The 19,054-nt window shown below is 41.1% G+C and overlaps 1 protein-coding gene across 3 annotated transcripts in view; it reads left to right on the top strand.

Annotated features, from left to right (window-relative positions):
* Nucleotides 1-2,408: 2,408 nt before the first annotated feature.
* The window catches only part of DPYD (dihydropyrimidine dehydrogenase), a 751,325-nt gene continuing 734,679 nt past the window's right edge, over nucleotides 2,409-19,054 (top strand). For all 3 annotated transcript variants that reach the window (XM_075833172.1, XM_075833173.1, XM_075833174.1), the window contains exon 1: nucleotides 2,409-2,589. In XM_075833172.1, the coding sequence (XP_075689287.1) occupies nucleotides 2,551-2,589 (39 nt within the window). In that variant the 5' untranslated portion in view covers nucleotides 2,409-2,550. The remainder of the gene's footprint in view (nucleotides 2,590-19,054) is intronic.

Raw genomic sequence — 19,054 nt, 5'->3', positions numbered from 1 at the left:
ACGCTATTGCTTTTGGAAGCGTCTTTGATGCCAGAAAAATTGTGTTTGTGAAGGAGGACTTAGGCCAGGTTCCGCATCGGAATTCTGTGTGAAAATATTACGGTATTTACAGTAGTAGCAAAGTGAATGAGATTTAGAAAATCTCATCCCCACGCTTCAAAAAAAATAACCGCAGTGAAACGTTCATAACTTGTCCTGCGATGCTGATATTAAAACTGCAGCATGTCAATTTATACTGCGTTTTCTTTGCTTTTCTGTTGCAGGTTTTTCCCCATTGAATTCAATGGGGATGTAAAACCAGCAACAAAAAGCCAAGTGTTGCGACTTTTGTGCCGGATTCGCAGCGATTCCGAAGTTAAAATCGCAACTCAGAAAAAAAAGAAGCTTATACTTACAACCTGGGCGTTGTCTGAACGACACTTTCTTCAGTTCTCCTTCCAGGCCGGCCTCCTGGGATAAGATTTCATCCCATGTGACTGCTGCAGCGGTGACATGGACTGCAGCGTCATTCCAGGCGGCTGGACTACACGTCAACGGAGGTCAGATATGCTGCTTAGTTTTATGCAGCATATACGACCCGTGGGAACCCAGCTTTAAGCCCCATGCACACCACCGTAATTACGGACCCATTCATTTCTATGGCCGACAGACACCTTGCCATATATTTACGGGAAGGTGCTCGTGCCGTCGAAAGCTTCCGTAAAAAATAGGACATGTCTTATGTTTTTTATTACGAACTGTGCTCCCATACTTTATAATGGGAGCACGGACCGCAAATGTGGATGACTGTCCAAAGCCGTCCGCAGCCGGCCGTACCTGTAATCACGGACCGTGATTACATGCACGGTCGTGTGCATGGGGCCTTAGTGTCATTTTGTAAATGCGCAAAAAACGGCATACATGCTGTTTTGAAAAAAAAACGCCACAAACCAAAATATTGTGTATGTAAGCTTTAAAAATTTCACCATAGATATCCGCCCACAACATTTTTTACCCAAAAATTTTCTTTGCCGTTTTTCTGCTATTTTTTTTTTGGGTCAAAAACGTTTTTGTATAAAGTTTATAGACTATGCAAAGGCATACACATGCAGTAGTCAGGGTCAGTAGTGTTTTTATCAACACATAGCATGCTCTAGGTATGATATTTTTTCTGGTGAATTTTTCCCATAACTTCTTTATAGAACTTTAAACATGCCAGGGAAAAATGCATGTACAAAATGCCACTAAATAAAAAATGCCACTAAAACTTATAGGCCTTATTCACACAGCCGCGTTCGGTCCATGATATACGGGCTGGAAATGCGGCCGACATGTGGTCCGCATATCACGGACCGAGCACGGCCATGTGAATAAGGCCTCAGAAAGAGGAAAAAAAAATAGTATGGGTATGTTCACACGGCAGCGTCCGTTACGGCTGAAATTACGGTGCTGTTTTCAGGAGAAAACAGCACCGTAATTTCAGCCGTAATGGCATGTGCAGGCGTCTTTCGCTGCGTCCATTACGGACGTAATTGGAGCTGTTTTTCCATGGAGTCCATGGAAAACGGCTCCATTTACGTCTGAAGAAGTGACAGGCACTTCTTTGACGCGGGCGTCTTTTTTATGCGCCGCCTTTTGACAGCGGCGCGTAAAAAAAATGACCGTCGGCACAGAACATCATAAGATCCATTCAAATGAATGGGCAGATGTTTGCTGACGCTTTTGAGGCGCATTTTCGGACGTAATTCGGGGCTAAAACGTAAATAGTGTATGTGAACCCAGCGTTAGTGTAAAGGAGGCCTACACTGAGTTTTATAGCTGCATACATAATTACGGTAATTTATCAATTCAATTTCTATGATTTTAATACTTTTGTGGAGATACAAAAATAACATAAAATTCCTAGAATTCTTATTTCACGTCACTGCTTAAGGCTGGATTCACACGAGCATATTACGTCCGTAATGAACAGAACGTATTTCGGCCGCATGTCCCGGACCGAACACACTGCAGGGAGCCGGACTCCTAGCATCATAGTTATGTACGACGCTAGGAGTCCCTGCCTCTCCGTGGAACTACTGTCCCGTACTGAAAACATGATTACAGTACGGGACAGTTGTCCGGCAGCAAGGCAGGGACTCCTAGCGTCGTACATAACTATGATGCTAGGAGCCAGGCTCCTTGCAGTGTGTTCGGTCCGGGACTTGCGGCCGAAATACTTTCTGTCCATTACGGACGTAACATGCTCGTGTGAATCCAGCCTTATTCAGCACAATCCCCTGTATTCCTGACACATGGAGACTGCTGTGTCCAGCCGGAGCATGTACCTATGGCAATGAAAACAGGACCTTTGTTCCATAAGTCACATGTCTGCGGAGTATACACGCCTACCCTGAATACTCCCTCTTCTTCCTCCCTCTCATAAACCACTTGTTAGTCTGAAGTGTAACCTATTCCCGATTAGAGATCTGTTAGTAAATTTACAGACATAAATACAGCATAAAAAACCCCCAATCATAATAATCTCATTCTCAAAGCTATTGCCAAAGACACGTAGAGAATTGTAGCAACATGGCTTGCATGCTGAGCAAGGACCCACTGGATATTGAGGTATTGGAAATGTTTTTCATGTTTTTCTTGTATAACAGATGTTTGTGCATATATAATAGATTGTGATATCGGAGACCATGCTTCTGCAGTTCTAGCTAAGTGCATATTACAGTAACTTGGATCCCTGCTGCTTCGTGGTTTGAGTGTTAAATTGGCAGGTGTGAAACTTGATTTTTCTAGCCATGTAAACAGTTCAGGAGGCTGTGTATCAAAGTCTCTTTGCAGCAAAGGGGAAGCAAAAATAAGTTTTAGCTTTATAAATTAGGAGAAAAAACTTAAATACAGCACAATAGCTCTGCGGGTCTATAATGTCTTATGTTGCGGATAATTCAGAGTCAAACAGTTGCTCCAGATTCATTCATATTTATTTTCTCAAGAGAAGGTTTCACAGAAGTGTCATAATGATGTCACTCCGCAAGTGATGGCCGACTGCCCTTCCATACGTTATGAGTGAGTTTATATACAGCTTTATGGACTGAACTTTTACTACATCAACTATAATATTTTCTCTTGAGTTTGCACAAAACAAATTACATTCACAATATTTTCATGGCATTGCAATATTTTCCTATCAATTCATTGAATGTTAAGTCATTTTCTCCTGTATCGGAGGGCGTAGAGGGTGGGCTTTTGAGTCATCAGTTTTCCCTCAGTCTTTATTTTTGCTGATTTCATTTCTCTTCAACACTTTTTTTTATCTAGTAAAGATTTCCCTAAACACAGCAAAACAGAAATATATTCTCTCAAAGTATCATTCTTAGGCTATGTTCACACAGAGTTTTTTGCAGGCGGAATTTCTGCCTCAAAATTCCATTTGAAAGTTTGAGGCAGATTTTCCTCTCCTTGCACGCCGATCTCGGCGGCGTTTTTCGCCCCCGGCCATTGAGTGCCGCGGGCATAAAACGACGCGAAATACGCTTTCTCAGCCTCCCATTGAAGTCAATGGGAGGTCAGAGGCGTAAATGCCTGAAGATAGGGCATGTCCCTTCTTTCTCCCGCGAGGCGGTTGAACATAGCCTAATATTGAAGTTAAAATGGAAGTATAGAATACAAGACAACATGGTGGAATTAGTTAATTTTTTTCACACTTATCTATAAGTTCTGTTGTATCTGAGATTTGATAAGAGTTCCAGCTGTAATTGTAAAGTTAATGTATGGGCATGACCACACGTGAATTTAAGTGAAATTCCGCCACGTGTGAACCCAGCCTATGACTTCTGAGCTACTGTGCGGAATCCAACTTTTTTTTTATGAAGCAAATCCTTTTCACTTGGGATGATAAGGATGCGGCAGAGAAAAAAGTTGCAAAACTGTTCGATTTCAGAAAAGACACTGGGGCAGATTTCTTAATAGTCTGAAATTTAGACAGTTTAGAACTAGAGTAAGGGCCAGTTCACACAGAGTTTTTTGACACGTTTTTTGACGCGGAAACCGATTCGGAAAACGCGCCAAAAAATGGCCAAAAATGCCTCCCATTGATTTCACAAAACCACAGCAGTTCACGGTAAAATGCGTGCGGTTTTAAACGCAGTTATTGATGCGGTTTTCACCAAGCGGTCAAAAACGTACTCATGCAAATGTGGGCTGGGTAAACGCTGCAGAATTTCCGCAACTGAATTCTGTGTGGAAATTCCGCAGCATTTACAGTAGCAGAAAAGCAAATAGGATTTTAAGAAATCTCATTCAGATAATGCAGAAAAAATCAGCAGCGACAATGTTCATAAATTGACCCACGGTGCAGATTTTAAATGCATATTCGTTGCTTTTTTGTTGCGGGTTATTCCTATTGAATTCAATAGGGATATAAAACCCGCAACAAATAGCCAAGTGTTTTTCGACTTTTTCAGCAGAAGCGCCGCAAAAATCACAAATGAGAAAAAAGAAAGCTTTTTTTTTTTTTTACTTACCCCCGGCCGTTGTAGCGATACTTTTTTCTGTTGTTCATCCAGGCCGGCCTCCTTGGACAACGTTTCACCCCATGTGACTGTTGCAGCCAATCATAGGCTGCAGAGGTCACATGGGCTGCAGCTTCATCCCAGGAGGCCGGACTGCGTCGCCATGACAACATCCTGGGGTAAGTATAGATTCTTTTTTTTTTTTGCCCAGCGGAGATTCTGTTAGAAAAACTGCACAACAATTTGCGTACTTTTACGCAGCGAATCCTACTAGTGGGAGCCCATTCAAATGATATGTCCACTCGCTACAGAAAATGCAGCCATTAAAACGCCTAAAGCAAATTTTCTACGTTAAATATACATATTTTGATGCAGATTATTTTTTGTGGTTTTCCTCTCCATGAAGTAGTGAAATCCATAGTGAAAATATGCAACATAAATTGATATGCACTGCAGATCAATTTACGTAAAAAATTTTTCAACAGCATGTGGATCCGATTTTTTGAAAATATACTTTGCTGCTACGTTGAAGATTTTCACCCGCAAGTCTGGACAGAAAACCTGCAGCAGATCCGCCAGGAGGCTTCATGCACATGACCGTGCCCGTAATTACAACCCATAAAGTATAAGAGTACGGTCCGGAAAATAAAAAAAATAGGTGTCCTATTTTTTTTCGGCAGGTTTCTACGGAATGGACACCCTCCCGGAGACATACGGGAAGGTGTCCGTCGGCCATAGAAATGAATGGGCCCCTAATTACGGATGATTTTACGGTCAAGTGCATGGGGCCTAAGGGTATGTTCCCACACAAAGGGTGCGCTGCAGATTTTCTGCAACAGATTGTCTAGAAAAACACTGGTTAATCTGTCACAGAAATCTGTACCAAATGAGCAGGAAAAACGCACTATTTTGCTGCGGAAGCGCTGCGTGTTTTCCACAGCGGTTTTACCTGCGGATTTAGGTTAAACATTGGTTTAGCAAAGTATATGTGCACCTTTCCAGCATTTTTTACTGCGTTTCAGCTGTGTAAACGCTGTAAAAACCGCAACAACATAAATCTGTTGCAGAATTTCTGCTCCACATTGAGGTCTATGGGCAAAACACGCAGGATCTCCGCACAGAACACGCAGCATCTCCACACAGAACACGCTTCATAAATTGACATGCGGAATTGAAAAACGCACCACAGAACACTTTCCACACTACTTTTGTGCGTTTTTTTCCCCTACAGCGTGGGCATGACATTTTCTAAATCTCATTCACTTTGCTGCTACCGTCAATGCTGCAGAATTCCGTTGCGGAAACTCTGCAGCATTTACACTACGTGGGAACCCGGCCTAAAGGTATTGACATGCAGATTTGCTGTGTCTCTCTGCTATGCCAGTACCACCCTGTGTTTGTAAGCTTTGGGTGTGTTCACACACGCCAGATTTGTGGGAAGAAATTTCTGAAACTGCTCCATACATCTGAATGGGGTTTGTAAAAATCTATGCACATGCTGCAGAAACGTAGCTACTAAGAGTGAATATAGTGCCTTACGGAGGCTCCATACAGGAGGCATACACTATACATAATATGACCCCATAGGAACACAATATAATGTTCTAATATGTATAAAAATGGGGATCCAGGAGATGATTATAAATAATGTAATCAAAATAATTGAGTTGAAATTAAAAGTATTCCTATATTTAGCCCAGGAATTTCTTGTAGCTCACAGATTGAGTTAGAGGTCAAAATCGGATTTCCTTTACAGATAAACCTGATTTACACACATTACTGGATGTAATGACAGGATTTAAATCCAGTATTATGGGATCTAAGTCTGGCTTAAATAGAAGCGGATATAGGATTCAATTTATGCTGGATATGATGGTGATAATACAGAAGATCAGTTAGAAGAGTGTAAAGTAGTGATATATAGAAAGTGATGCATGCATTTTTAGTTTCTATTGAAATAAAAATAAAAACAGGACATGCATGTTCATACTTGGTGAGTGGCACAAAGCTCTAGTAAAACATGTTACATTTCTTTTGTTCTAGTTCTTGAATAAATTCAAGAACTGCCTTTTAGAAAATGGTGTTCAACCAATTACAGCTGCGGATAATGTGACAGGTGCAGGGGTACGTTGAGAGTTTTCCTTTAGGTCTACCTTTGTAATATGACATATATGATGGAGCATGCCGGTAGTTTGTTCTGTTGGATTTATGTTGATAAAAATCTCTGTATGCCTCCATAGGAAATTGGAGGCATATGAAGATACAGTAAAGGGGCTAGGCACTTCTATGGCTACCCTGTTACAGCTTTGTTTTGCACTGACTATGTTCAAGATGCCGAAGTGCATTGAAGAGGGAACAGCGCCGGTCACATGGGAATAGACTTGCATTGTGTGACAGGCGCATACTGCAACTTATCAGCACTTCTCAGTAGAGGAAAGCGGCTAACTGAAGAGAGCAAGTGTTGGGCAGCACCGTAGATATGAGTGCGAGGGACGAAGACTTGAGAGGATCTGGTGGACCCAGATGAGGTTCTTGAGAAAGGCTGCAAGAGCGGATTCAAGTTAACATACTATTTTGCATCAAGACGTGAGTGCTGTCTATTACTGTTGGTAGATATTGTGTTGGTAGGCCAGTTGGACAGAGCTCTCTTTCTTTGACTTGCACACATGCTATTTGGACTTTGGATTTGGATGCTGTATTATTTTGTTATTTTTGCACTAGATGTGTTAGGGTGACCAGCCAGCTTTGCTTTGAGAACTTCACACGTAGAGGAGATGGAATTGGAGGAAAATTAGGGATATGTATTATAGAACACTAAAGAGGCTACGGATCCATTAAAAAAAACCTGTTGTCCGTCCAATAACTATCATGATCCATTCTCACGGTTTGTATAGTCACCCTACAACATAATTTTATAAACATACTACTGATGTAGAGTTGGCCCACCACTATGAATATTAGAGGAACACAAATGGAGAAGGGTGGATTAACTAATCGCTTCATGTGGTAGGAAATGAGATATTTAAAGTTGTTATTCAAACATTTTGATCAATTATCTCCGTGACTAATCAATATTACCAGCAGTCGTCTTATGTTGAATCAACTAAAGAACATCGCGTGACCAAACTGTCTTTCCAGGCAGTTGAACTGCTCTGAATAATAAGAAAGATAAATCTTCCCTTTTTATACTTCTCCTTCCTGCCTTGTTGTGCCTAAAAAAAAAAACAACATTATTTTACCATGTGAACATAGTCTTTTACGTTAACCTCATCAAGAGCTCATGCACGTGGCCCACAAAGTCCCTACTCCATGAGCCACGGTAAGATGCATCTCTGAGGCACCATATTCCTGCCCAGTACTCCCCTAGTAAACCAGCATGTGATGGAGCAAGCCAGGTTTCTTGTCTTCCAAATTTTCAAGGAATATGTTTAAAAAAAAAACAAATGGTGTGGTATTGGATCACGGAACTTTATTGGCATCATATCACTGATCCATACCACTAGGATCTGTAAGCCATCTGTGTGCAAGAGGCCTAAAAGGTGAACATATCCATTTCAGCCTTAAAGGGTTTTTACACCCTACTAAAAGTAGGTTGGCTTTTATTGACCGCACATGCAGGTTAAATTTAAATTGCACCGCTGTGATGTCTCTCCCACCATTCCTTGCAATGCAGGCCGTGTGAGAGCTACAGCGTATGTGCAGGAAGGAAATGAGAAAGTGCTGGTCAGAACAGACATCGCTTTGCAGAGCCACCACAGTGAAAGAGAAATCTGTGCTTGCGTGGCAACCTAACTGTTGGTTGGACATTATCACCAGCAATGGATTGTCTTTACGAAAGAGTGAAATGGACATCGGGTAAAGGGTCTTTTACATGGGCCAATGATCGGGCGAACGAGTGCTTGTATGAACGCTCGTTCCCCATAATTATCCTGTGTACACAGGGCAGCAATCAGCTGACAAACACTCATTTGTCGGCTGATCCCATCTTTTATGCGGTCCAAAAAATGTAAGCATGTTGACAGCACATCTTCCTATATAAACCGGGGATGTGCTGCCCACAAGATACAAAATGTATAGGGATGAATGATTCTAATTATAATTCGTCCCCATGTGTTCCAATCTTTGCTACATTTGATTGGATCAAACTTTATTGGGTGAAAATTTGCCCATGTAATACCACCTGTAGGTACTAATTTAGAAAAAGGCACATTTCGCAAAATTGAATTTGAAATTGTTATATCTTTGGAAGATCTGATGCATTTAGATCTATTTACCTCAATGGGAAAACACTATCAAGGCTATGATCAGTGTTTAGCTATAATTGGTGCAGAGGTAGCAGCTGCATCCACCCTGGTCGCAAAGAAGGGCCCCTCTGCTGCAAAGGAAAACTCCAGTATTGTAAATGATACTGTTACGGCCGCGGTCACAGACCACGACTTCCACTTACCTACCTCCCGCAGATCTTCCTCTTCCTGCTGGTGTCTCCCTCCCTGGAGATGCTGGCACATGCGTCCGCTCTGTCAGGCAGTTCTCAGTTAAGGGCGCGTGCTAGTTCTCGGTCTTAAAGGGCCAGCGTGCGCATATGTAAATAATTATTCCTAGATCACCCTGAACTATAAAAAGGGTCCGGCCCATCTGATCCTTGCCTGAGCGTTGTTTGAAATTCCCATGTTAGTCTTGCAAATGCTTCCTTAGTGTTGTCCCATTCCCAGCGTTCCTGTGCCCTGCTACATGTATCCTGTATCCCTTGCTGTGTTATTGTTCCTGAGCCTGTTTAGTGATTGGAGCCATGTCCTACTGAACCTGTTGTCATCCGCCACGTCTGGCGCAACCTACTGCACCTGTTGTCATCCGCCACGTCTGGTACAACATACTGCACCTGTTGTCATCCGCCACGTCTAGGGCAACCTACTGCACCTGCTGTCATTCGTCATGTCTGGTGCAACCTGCTGCACCTACTACCATCCATGCCAGAGCCCCGCCACCATCTGGACTATTTCAGGTACCCTTGTGCTACGAACTTGTACAGACTTTTGCATAGATTGTGACTTGGCCAGCTGCCTCTCCGCAAAAGCAGAGCGGCCTAGTGGCTCTACATACCCCTAGATCGTGACAGATCGATGGTAGGTGGGGGTCATATTACAAAATTTGCATTGGGCCCCAGGTAGTACAATCTACGCCTCTAGTTGTGACAAACCTTCCAGGCTACCTTCTATGTATCTGTTATAATTTCACAATTATTGCTATATATTCTCTATGAAATTACAGGCATACTTGTGCGACAAACATTCAAAAGAGGACAAGCTATTTATTTCAGACAAATGGGAGGTAAGCCGCTAAAAATGTAGAGTCCCATAAAGCAAAAAAAGCTTAAAAATTACCTGAAGCTCTTTTTCCTTGTCACGGCGCGGGGTGTGGACCCACTGGACCATACCACGTAGCGGGGTAGCAGCTGGCCAAACAGGTAGAATGCAATGTCTATAGTTCAGAAAGGGTACCTGAGGCAATGTAGACAGTATCGGTAGATTCAGGCTAAGATTAGACTCTGACAGACACCTGGCGGGGTGCGACACTATAGATGCAGCGGAGGGCACAACACGACTCCAACTCTTGACGGCACGGGATACAGGGTACAGGCAGCAGGAACAGGTAACTCTGGGAACTGGAAAACACTAGGAGACCATTTGCAATGACAAACTTTAGGTAACACAACAACGCTCAGGCAAGGATCGAGAGGACAGAGCCCCTTTATAGTCCTGAAGCATTGTGGGCTGATTGCAGTATTCTGCAACTGTATGCATACTGGCGCTTTAAGGCCGTGCATGCGCGGGCGCACATGCCCTGCGGGAGACTGTGTCCGAACCAGGAAGTTAGTTCCGGCGTCTCTCAGGAGGGAGATGCCGCCGGGAACTCACTCGTCCATGGCCGCGGCTGTCAGAGGGTAAGTCAGGATGATGGTCCACGGCCATAGACGTTACATTCCTTATACACATACAATTGGTGTTAGATTGGCAAGAAAAATATAAAAATAAGCCAAAAACATTATGTTACATTTAAAATTATATATTTTATCACTAATTCTTTTCATAACACGTTTTGATAATTAACTTAAAATATTTAATTAAAGAATTTGGTTTAATAATTACAAACCATGTTACTCATTAGAAATCACCATCACTCTATCTAAATCCGTTTTAACACCCATGATTCCATTAATATACTAAATCTCCATTGCTTGTTGAAATCACATGGCAGCCAGAGGTGGAAGTTATGTTGAAAGAGGTAATCATGCTATCTAGAGCATTGTGGAACATGCAGTTGACCCACAAGCATTTTGTCATTGCAATTAACATACATAATGAATTGCGGAAATTAGAATATGGAGTGTTTTTTAAGGACAGCCTACGACCCTGGCATTTTGCCCTCAGCAAAAAAAAATTAAAACTGAACTTGATATAAGTTTAGCCATTCATTTACATAGAAATCACTGTATCTGCATACTTAATAGACTTTTTCCATCCCTGTGGGATTTTAGATCTAATTATGGTGTACTGTGTTCTGAATTCTTAATCCAATATTGGTATGCAGATTTTAGTATTTAATTTTTTATTGATATTTTCAGGAAATGTGATTTAGGCCATTCAAAGTCAAAACGTAGTAGAAAACTATGTACTCAGGTGCCAGATTCATTATCTTTATTTAGATGAACATACGTGTCTATATTCAGGGGTCGGTAACAAATCTGGAAAGGGAAAGAAATCCACAAAACATTCCAATAAAAAAAAAATATATATATTTTTTTAAATATATGTTTTCTTCCAATATAAACTTCTTCAATGTTCTAGTCAGCCATTCCTAAGTGATATTCATTAATGACAGCCTATAACAGTTTCCTAAATGGCATATACTGTAAATCTACATTGGTTTACTGAATTATAGCCCCCTTTTCTATTCTCCTATTGTCAGTGTCCAGCTCTCACTATAGCTTTGATCTTCTACTTATAAATAAGAAGATCTGGATGAACCGTGACATAAAAATGCCCTCTAGAAGATAAAGCTGGCCAAATGCTACAAAATCCTACTCTTTTTGTCCTTTTATATATAAATCTGTTCCTTTTCAGATGTTATATTACATTAGAGGAAAGTACTCCTATACTCTGTTAGGTATGTCTATATGATAGCCCAAGTGATAAATCTGGCAGCTAGAAAGCAAGTTCCATCTCTCATCTAAAATATAAGACGAACAAAAATAAATTGAAAAAAATAACTGGAAATATAATTTCTATAATGGATTTATTGTATTCCCACAAGGAGTAAAAGAGTCCAAACATGAAACATGTACCCAATAAAAGACTTAAAAGTAACACACAATATAAAAGAATATCAAATTTCAAGTTTAAAAAACAATAATCTGATTAGAAGTCCAGAAGGTATTAACACACAAAGTAAAATAGTAAGATAAAATCTGACCTTCAACTAACAATCCCAGATTGTGAACTCTATATAACAATTTTACAAGCCTTCTCCACTGGTTTTGTATTCATGTGTGTGATTGAAACGCTTGATGACATTTCAATGAAACTGTTGTCTTTGAACTGCTGAAGTCAAACGGAATATCACATGCATTCCCATGCTTCTAAATGTTATCACTGATATCTGTCACATTGTACCACATGGTGCCCACATAGCTCTTTATTGCAGCAGACACAATACTAGCTTTATATTGTAGTTTTAATGTAAATAGGCCTCACTTCTCTGATTTCCTTACATGTAAACTTTACTTCCTTTACTTTCTAAAGTCAGTAATATATTATTTTATACACAAAGAAAGTTTATATGGTGAACATATACAAGATAAAGTACTAATTGTCACTGTATGTGGGTATGTGGACCCACTAGGCCGCACCGCCGTAGCAGGGAGGCAGCTGGCCAAACAGGAACCCCAGAAATACAAAGTCCCGCACAAGGGTACCTGGATAGTCCAGACAATGGCCGCAGCTCTGTCACGGATGGAGGTGGGGGCAGCAGGTTACGCCAGTCATGGCGGATGACTAAAGGTGCCGCAGGTTGCGCCAGACGTGGTGAATCCCACTGGACGAGGCAAATGACAAGGCAACAGCAGGTGTAGTAGACACGACTCCAACTAGTAGGCACAGGAACAAGAACACAGCACGGGATACAGGAACAGGTAACAGGGCACGGGTAACACCAGGAACAGGAAACGCTAAGGGACCATTTGCAAGACAGACTTGGGAATACTAACAATGATCAGGCAAGGATCAGAAGGGCTGGGGCCTTCTTATAGACCAGGAAATCATGTGGTTGATAATGTCACAGCAGACCAGAGCGGAAGTGAGCGCTGGCGTCTCCTAGGAAGGAGATTGGGACCAGCGCTCACGGATCCATGGCTGCGGGCTTAGGGAGGTGAGTAAACCCGATGGCCTGTGGCCTTGAACACTACACTAATGCTGCATTCAAGCAGCTAATATCTACTATTACGTGAAGCTGGCGACGTTTGGCTAAAATATTTAAATGTATTGTCAAATGAATTAAATATATAGTTACATTTTGCTATGGCTTCTTCACATAGTAAGAAGAAATTATAGATCATTAGCATTGTGAAGTTTCAGATTTCGTTTTGTTGTTTTTAAAGACCATATGTCCCTGCTGAAGGGGAGATAGTGAGTGAACCTGCACCCAGTAAATGACTGATCAGTGGCTAAAACAATCTGGCAGGAGGGTGATAATAGCAAGAGTAGTCAAGTAACCGTCCTGGTTTGGTACATAGATAAGCAGCAACAGGTTGTAATGTTTGGCAGGGAGGTGGTCAGGAAACAATCCAAGTATGGTACACAAATAAGCAGCAACAGTTTGTAGAGTAAGGCAGAAAGGAACTAGACTACAGGCAGGAAGCTCAATATTCTGGCAATCAAAAAGCGCATTGGATAAAGTCAAGAGCATCTAGACAACCGATTCAGCATTGGAGCTGTCCAGCAGCACTAGTTAGCTCTGTGAAAATAGCTGCTGCCTGGGACACAAGAGTTTTTGGGTTCAAATCCTGACAGTGGCCAGACATAAGGTGCTATCACATGACCACTGTCAGCCATTTGAGGTGCACTGAGAGGACTCGCATGCCCCTATTTGTATACTGTACAGGGGACCGTTTATTCCTGTTTAGTGGAACAGGAGCAACTGCTAACTTCCATTATCCATGGCGTCTTTTTGATGCCCTAAAATATTTGTATGTAAAACACTATGTCCTTCCCGACTAATTTACCAAGAAATTACCTGACTGGTTCAATGACAAAGAATGGTGCTGCAAATTTTAACAGGTAATCTCTTTCCTGTCAGCTCAGGCTGATGTACTGCATACAGTAAGTATTTCTTTACAGGCTCCAAATTGGGACTTCCAGGGGGACATTTAGTGGGTACTATCAGTTAGGAGGCATTAGTTTAGTGTTTTTGGCCAACTGCCTGAGGACTTCTTTTGGGAATGTCAAACGGTCTAGTGCTGGTACAAATAAAGGAAATGGCAGTAATGCAGAAAATGAGCGGGCACCCAGCACCAGAGGCACATGCTTCTTAAGCCCCTCTTGTTGCGCACCTGACTTATTGTTTGAGTATGTTGAGCCTTAAGGCTGGGTTCACATGAGCACATTAACGTCCGTAATGGACGGACGTATTTCGGCCGCAAGTCCCGGAACGAACACAGTGCAGGGAGCCGGGCTCCTAGCATCATAGTTATGTACGGCGCTAGGAGTCCCTGCCTCTCCGTGGAACTACTGTCCCGTACTGAAAACATGATTACAGTACGGGACAGTTGTCCTGCAGAGAGGCAGGGACTCCTAGCATCGTACATAACTATGATGCTAGGAGCCCGGCTCCCTGCACTGTGTTCGGTCCGGGACTTGCGGCCGAAATACTTCCGTCCATTACGTACTGAACATGCTCGTGTGAACCCAGCCTAATACTTAATAAGACCAGCCATCATATCTATCCTGCTTATTGATCTTATTGTTTGGAAAAGTTGCGGTATGCCCATTACCTTGATACTGTTGGAGCGGCAGAACAGAGCTGTACATCGGAGTTTTAACTAGAGTTTTTTCTTTATATTAAAATTCTATTATTTTATGTGAATTATGATTCTTATATTCTTAATCATTTAAATGTGTCAAATTAAGCATTTCATTTACTGCTCTGTTTGTCATAGGGTTCACAGTATCTGCACTGGTAAACTATTTGCCAAAAGTTTTATACCAAGTAGAATCATTTTTACTGTAACTTTTGTAAATTATAATTTAATGATAAAACTATCAGCGCATTAGAAGCTGTACACGCTTTATCCAATATGTTCTTAATTTGACTAGAGTCTTAATCAACTCACTTGGGAAATGGTTTTCCCGTATAATGTATGCTTCTAATCTTACTTGATACAGTCTGGCTGCATTAATTTTGCTTTATTAGCAATGAGGGCTGACAAGCACCAATTTGGGTTATAGTTAAGCACAGCATTGATCAATGCAAATTCTCTGATCCATAGGGCCAGTCTGAATTTGCTTCTGTTACCTACAATTATTTTTCTATTGAGCTGCAAGAGCCTAAACTGATTATATAAATAAAATAACATGTGTAGCACTTTTAGGCCATGTTCACACGTTCAAGATTTCATGAGGGTTTAGACCCGGATTCTGCACCTAAATCTTCACCAAATGCGCTGTCACTCTGGATCCAATGCAAGTAAAGGGGTTTTATGCACAATAAAACATGTGCTACGGACTTAAAAATGTATTGCATGTTCATTATTTGTACGAATCACACACGGAAAAGCCAAAGATTAGCCCAATTAACTTACAAAAGCAAGACTTTGGCCTGGACATCATCTTTATTAAATCCTATTTTGTTTCAAATAGCAACCGATGCGATTTAAAAAAAAATAGCATTCTGTTGTTCCAGCCAAAGAAGGAGAGCACCAGGAGGTGAAGGACCACCTTAAAAGGTTGTCTAGTTTTCACAACTAAACCGGTCCCCTGTTAATGAGTTGATCCTGTAGAGGGTTCTGCTGTTTGCCAGGGAAAGCAGCAGGAATATTCTCATTTCTCCTGCAAAAAAAAAAAAAATCAGTGGGCTGTCTACATTTTTCCAGGGGGCTATAAAACAACTCTTCGACCTGGTCAATGGGGGGGGGGGGGCGTCTCCAGCGGTTTGTAACAATGTTGGTTCTCATGTCTGGAATCCAATAGTCAAGACAACTATACAGTTCACAACTAATAGTCAGTGGTAATGCAAAATTCGTAGCACTTCAAGCAGCTGCAATGCAACAAGCTGGAATGAAGAATAGCCCTAATTGGGTTGGTGCAGGCTAAGCTGGGGTGCGGAGTCTAAGAAATCTCCCGGTCTCCACCCAGAACTACCGCAAGGTGTATGGACTTTGTTGCAAGGAAATTTTCAGGTTGCGGTCTCTGGGATAATTCTTAAATGATGGTTGGGCTGCAGGTGAAGGAGTGCAACAGAGAGAGTGATAAGCCGTGATCAGATGTATAGAGGGTTCAGTACACAGGGGCGAGAGGTCAGCCTTGTTCAAACATATGCAGAGTTGGATAGAATGGAGAGCCATAGTGGTAAGCACAGGGAAGCTAGATTACTGGCAAGTCAGAATAATCAGACAAAGAAGTACAAATCTGAGGGTAAATATAGGGCAGCAAATACTGTGATTGGCTACGTAGCAAGTGCAATCACTAACTTATCGCCAAGAGGAGCAATCATAGCTGGGACAAAGCTAGAACAAGCAAGGCTTTCTGAAGCAGAGCGGTCAAGATTGGAGAGTCCAGAGTTCAAGAGCAGGAAATTTAGTTCCTGACGCTGGAGTCACTCCTCCATTACATCCATATCATTTAATAGTGAATATAGATAGCGGATGTGAAAAATAGACAAACCGTTAAGGCTACATGCACACGTTGCAGAATTTGATGCGGAAAAGGTGCAGGTAAATTCCGTAGGTAAAATCTGCACCTAATAATATAGCATTTTGAATGCGTTTTGAGATGCGGAAACAGGTGTTGATTATTATTTTCTGTGGATTTTGGTGCATGTCTTTTAATAACTTGTCAGAAACAATTGTAAGACGGAAATGCAAGATAAATTGACAAGCAGCCGAATATAAAATCTAGTTTGTTACTTGAAATTTCATTACTTTGCGAATACTATAATACGGAGCGAATTTGCCGCAGGGAAATTCCACGTGGGAAATCGACATGTAATACGCATAGTGTTGATGTGGCCTTAACGTGAATCTCCACCTTTTTATCATCATGTTGTTTTTAGATTCAAAATTATGTGCTCGTTAATTTCCTAAAATAGCAGACAAAGCTCTGTTCTTCTGATACAGAGCTCCAAATCCCCTTCAGTGACTAGATTTAAAAGATAACAGTAGCAGATATGCAGCTGGCAATAGAGAGAGTTTAGGAGTTTACTGCATAATGTGTTAATAATGAGCTCAATGTAAAATTGTATGCCATAAGCTCCTAAGCTCCCTCTAGTGGAAGCAAAGTGGTATTTAAAGATGGACATTCAAGGTTAGGGCAGGAATTTCCTTTCATTATCCAAAATCTGCATTTCCATAATTGAGATACTTCGCAGAGATTAGTAAGATTAGCATAGGTCCAATTTGTAGCTACTTTTCGAATACATTGGAAAACTGCTTGACTAACAATTCACTAATACAATATTTTTACTCATTCTGCTCAAACAGCAGGCAAAAGCCATAAACTGCACGGCTGATCGCAGATATTCAAATTCCAGCAGGCTACAGATGGAAATTTATGCGAATCAGAGTGATTTTTATTTTGGAGAATAGGATTTTTAAAGATCCGCTTATCTCTAGTACACAGGGAGGCCACAAAAAAAATCTGACTTTCCCCTGCTGCTCTGCATATTATTATTGCAACACTCCAGCAGATAGTGGGACTGATCCTTACAACAACATTTTATTAAGACATTGTGTTCTATGAGTCGATTTTAATATTCTAAATTGGATTTACTTTGAATTAAATTGTACAGTTAGATTATCATCCTATAGGAGATGTGCTACTTCAAATATATTCATCTAGCTGCAATTTACTTAAGCACAGGACTTTTTTTAAAAACCTTCAGACTGAAGAGGTTTTTAGATTATATCACGTACTTGAAAAAGAATATGTATTCTAATTTATGCAAAAAATAATTAAACAATTTTAGAGGGAAATCCCCAACACGTGATCTTTGAAATACTTCCAGGTCTATGACATTTTGCTTTAAAATTAGTTTTTTTCATTGACAGTGCTATACATTTAGGTCAGGATGTGATCTTGTTGAGTTAAAAAAACAGAATAAGGTCTAGTGCTGCACTTCATATGCCAATTCTACAATGCCACCAGTAGATCAGTAGATTTTGTAGATGGCTGCCCTGTAACAGCATTGGGGCTCAAGAGTTTCAAGTTAGGCTTCATTCATATCTGCGTTGAAGGGTCCAGTAGGGGCCTCAGTCGCAGATCTGGCTGAGAATACCAGAAACGATAGCACATCATACTGCACTATTGTTTCTGGTGAAACCACGGACACCCCGAGGGAATCCCAACAAAATTAGTCAATGGGCTCCGTCATACGCCAGTGGTGTCCTTGGTGCAATGGAACCAGCGCTTCTTTTTTTTCCCTTGTTTTGCTTCTCTGACAGAGCAAAACAATGGACTGCCGGATGCTGGTGTGAACTTCTGTTTTTTAAGTCCGTCTCAATCCCCATTTAGCCACATTGTCTGAATTGGCCAAAGTTTTGTTCCGTGTATGATCTTCTAAATTCGGCGCATGCAGCTATAGACTTGGTGTTAGTGCTGTAGTAAATAAATAACTTTTTTACTCCTTTATTCAAAGCTTCTTTTCTATTAGAGATTAGTAACTATTGGAGGAGTCCTCTGTGCACATGCAGTGCACTTCTCCTTAGATTGTATTGAAAACTGAAAGCAAGTTAGAAAAACATTGAGTGTTGCCCCATTGGGAATACGGCACATCGGAGAACACTGCAACCCACTTTGTTTAGGACAACAGTAAAGTTTTTTGAGCAAGGGGACACCCGTTACTCATCAACCAAATATCACCCTCCTATTTGCATAAGAACAACATTGACCGGATAATTTTACTTAAGTTTTAAACTTTTTCTTTTTTTACCCTTTTGCTGGGAAACTTCATTAAAACATTGTTTGATGTACTGTGGTAGAATAAGAATGATGTAGTATAAAATAAAATAGATAAGGGGATATTTTGTATGTGCCAGGGGATTCATTAGGAAGTAAATGATGTACTGGTTCATGGAGAGAGATTTTGAAAGGTATAATAACATACAGTGCATGCATTTTTCCTGGTCATACTGGATGTTTTGCTCATTTAGCACTCTGCTCTTGGCACTTATCTTGCTTTAGGGAAATCATGTACTGTAAGTAGGTCTCGATATTGAGTCCTATTCCACATTACATATTAACAGATGTAACCTGCCTGCACTCATGGGAAAGCAGATGCATTACCTCGAAATGCTTTCATGATCC

This window comes from Rhinoderma darwinii, chromosome 7 (assembly GCF_050947455.1).
Source record: "Rhinoderma darwinii isolate aRhiDar2 chromosome 7, aRhiDar2.hap1, whole genome shotgun sequence".
NCBI lineage: Eukaryota > Metazoa > Chordata > Amphibia > Anura > Rhinodermatidae > Rhinoderma > Rhinoderma darwinii.
The sequence above is the reverse complement of the archived record's forward strand: the minus strand, read 5'-3'. Positions and strand labels throughout refer to the sequence as shown.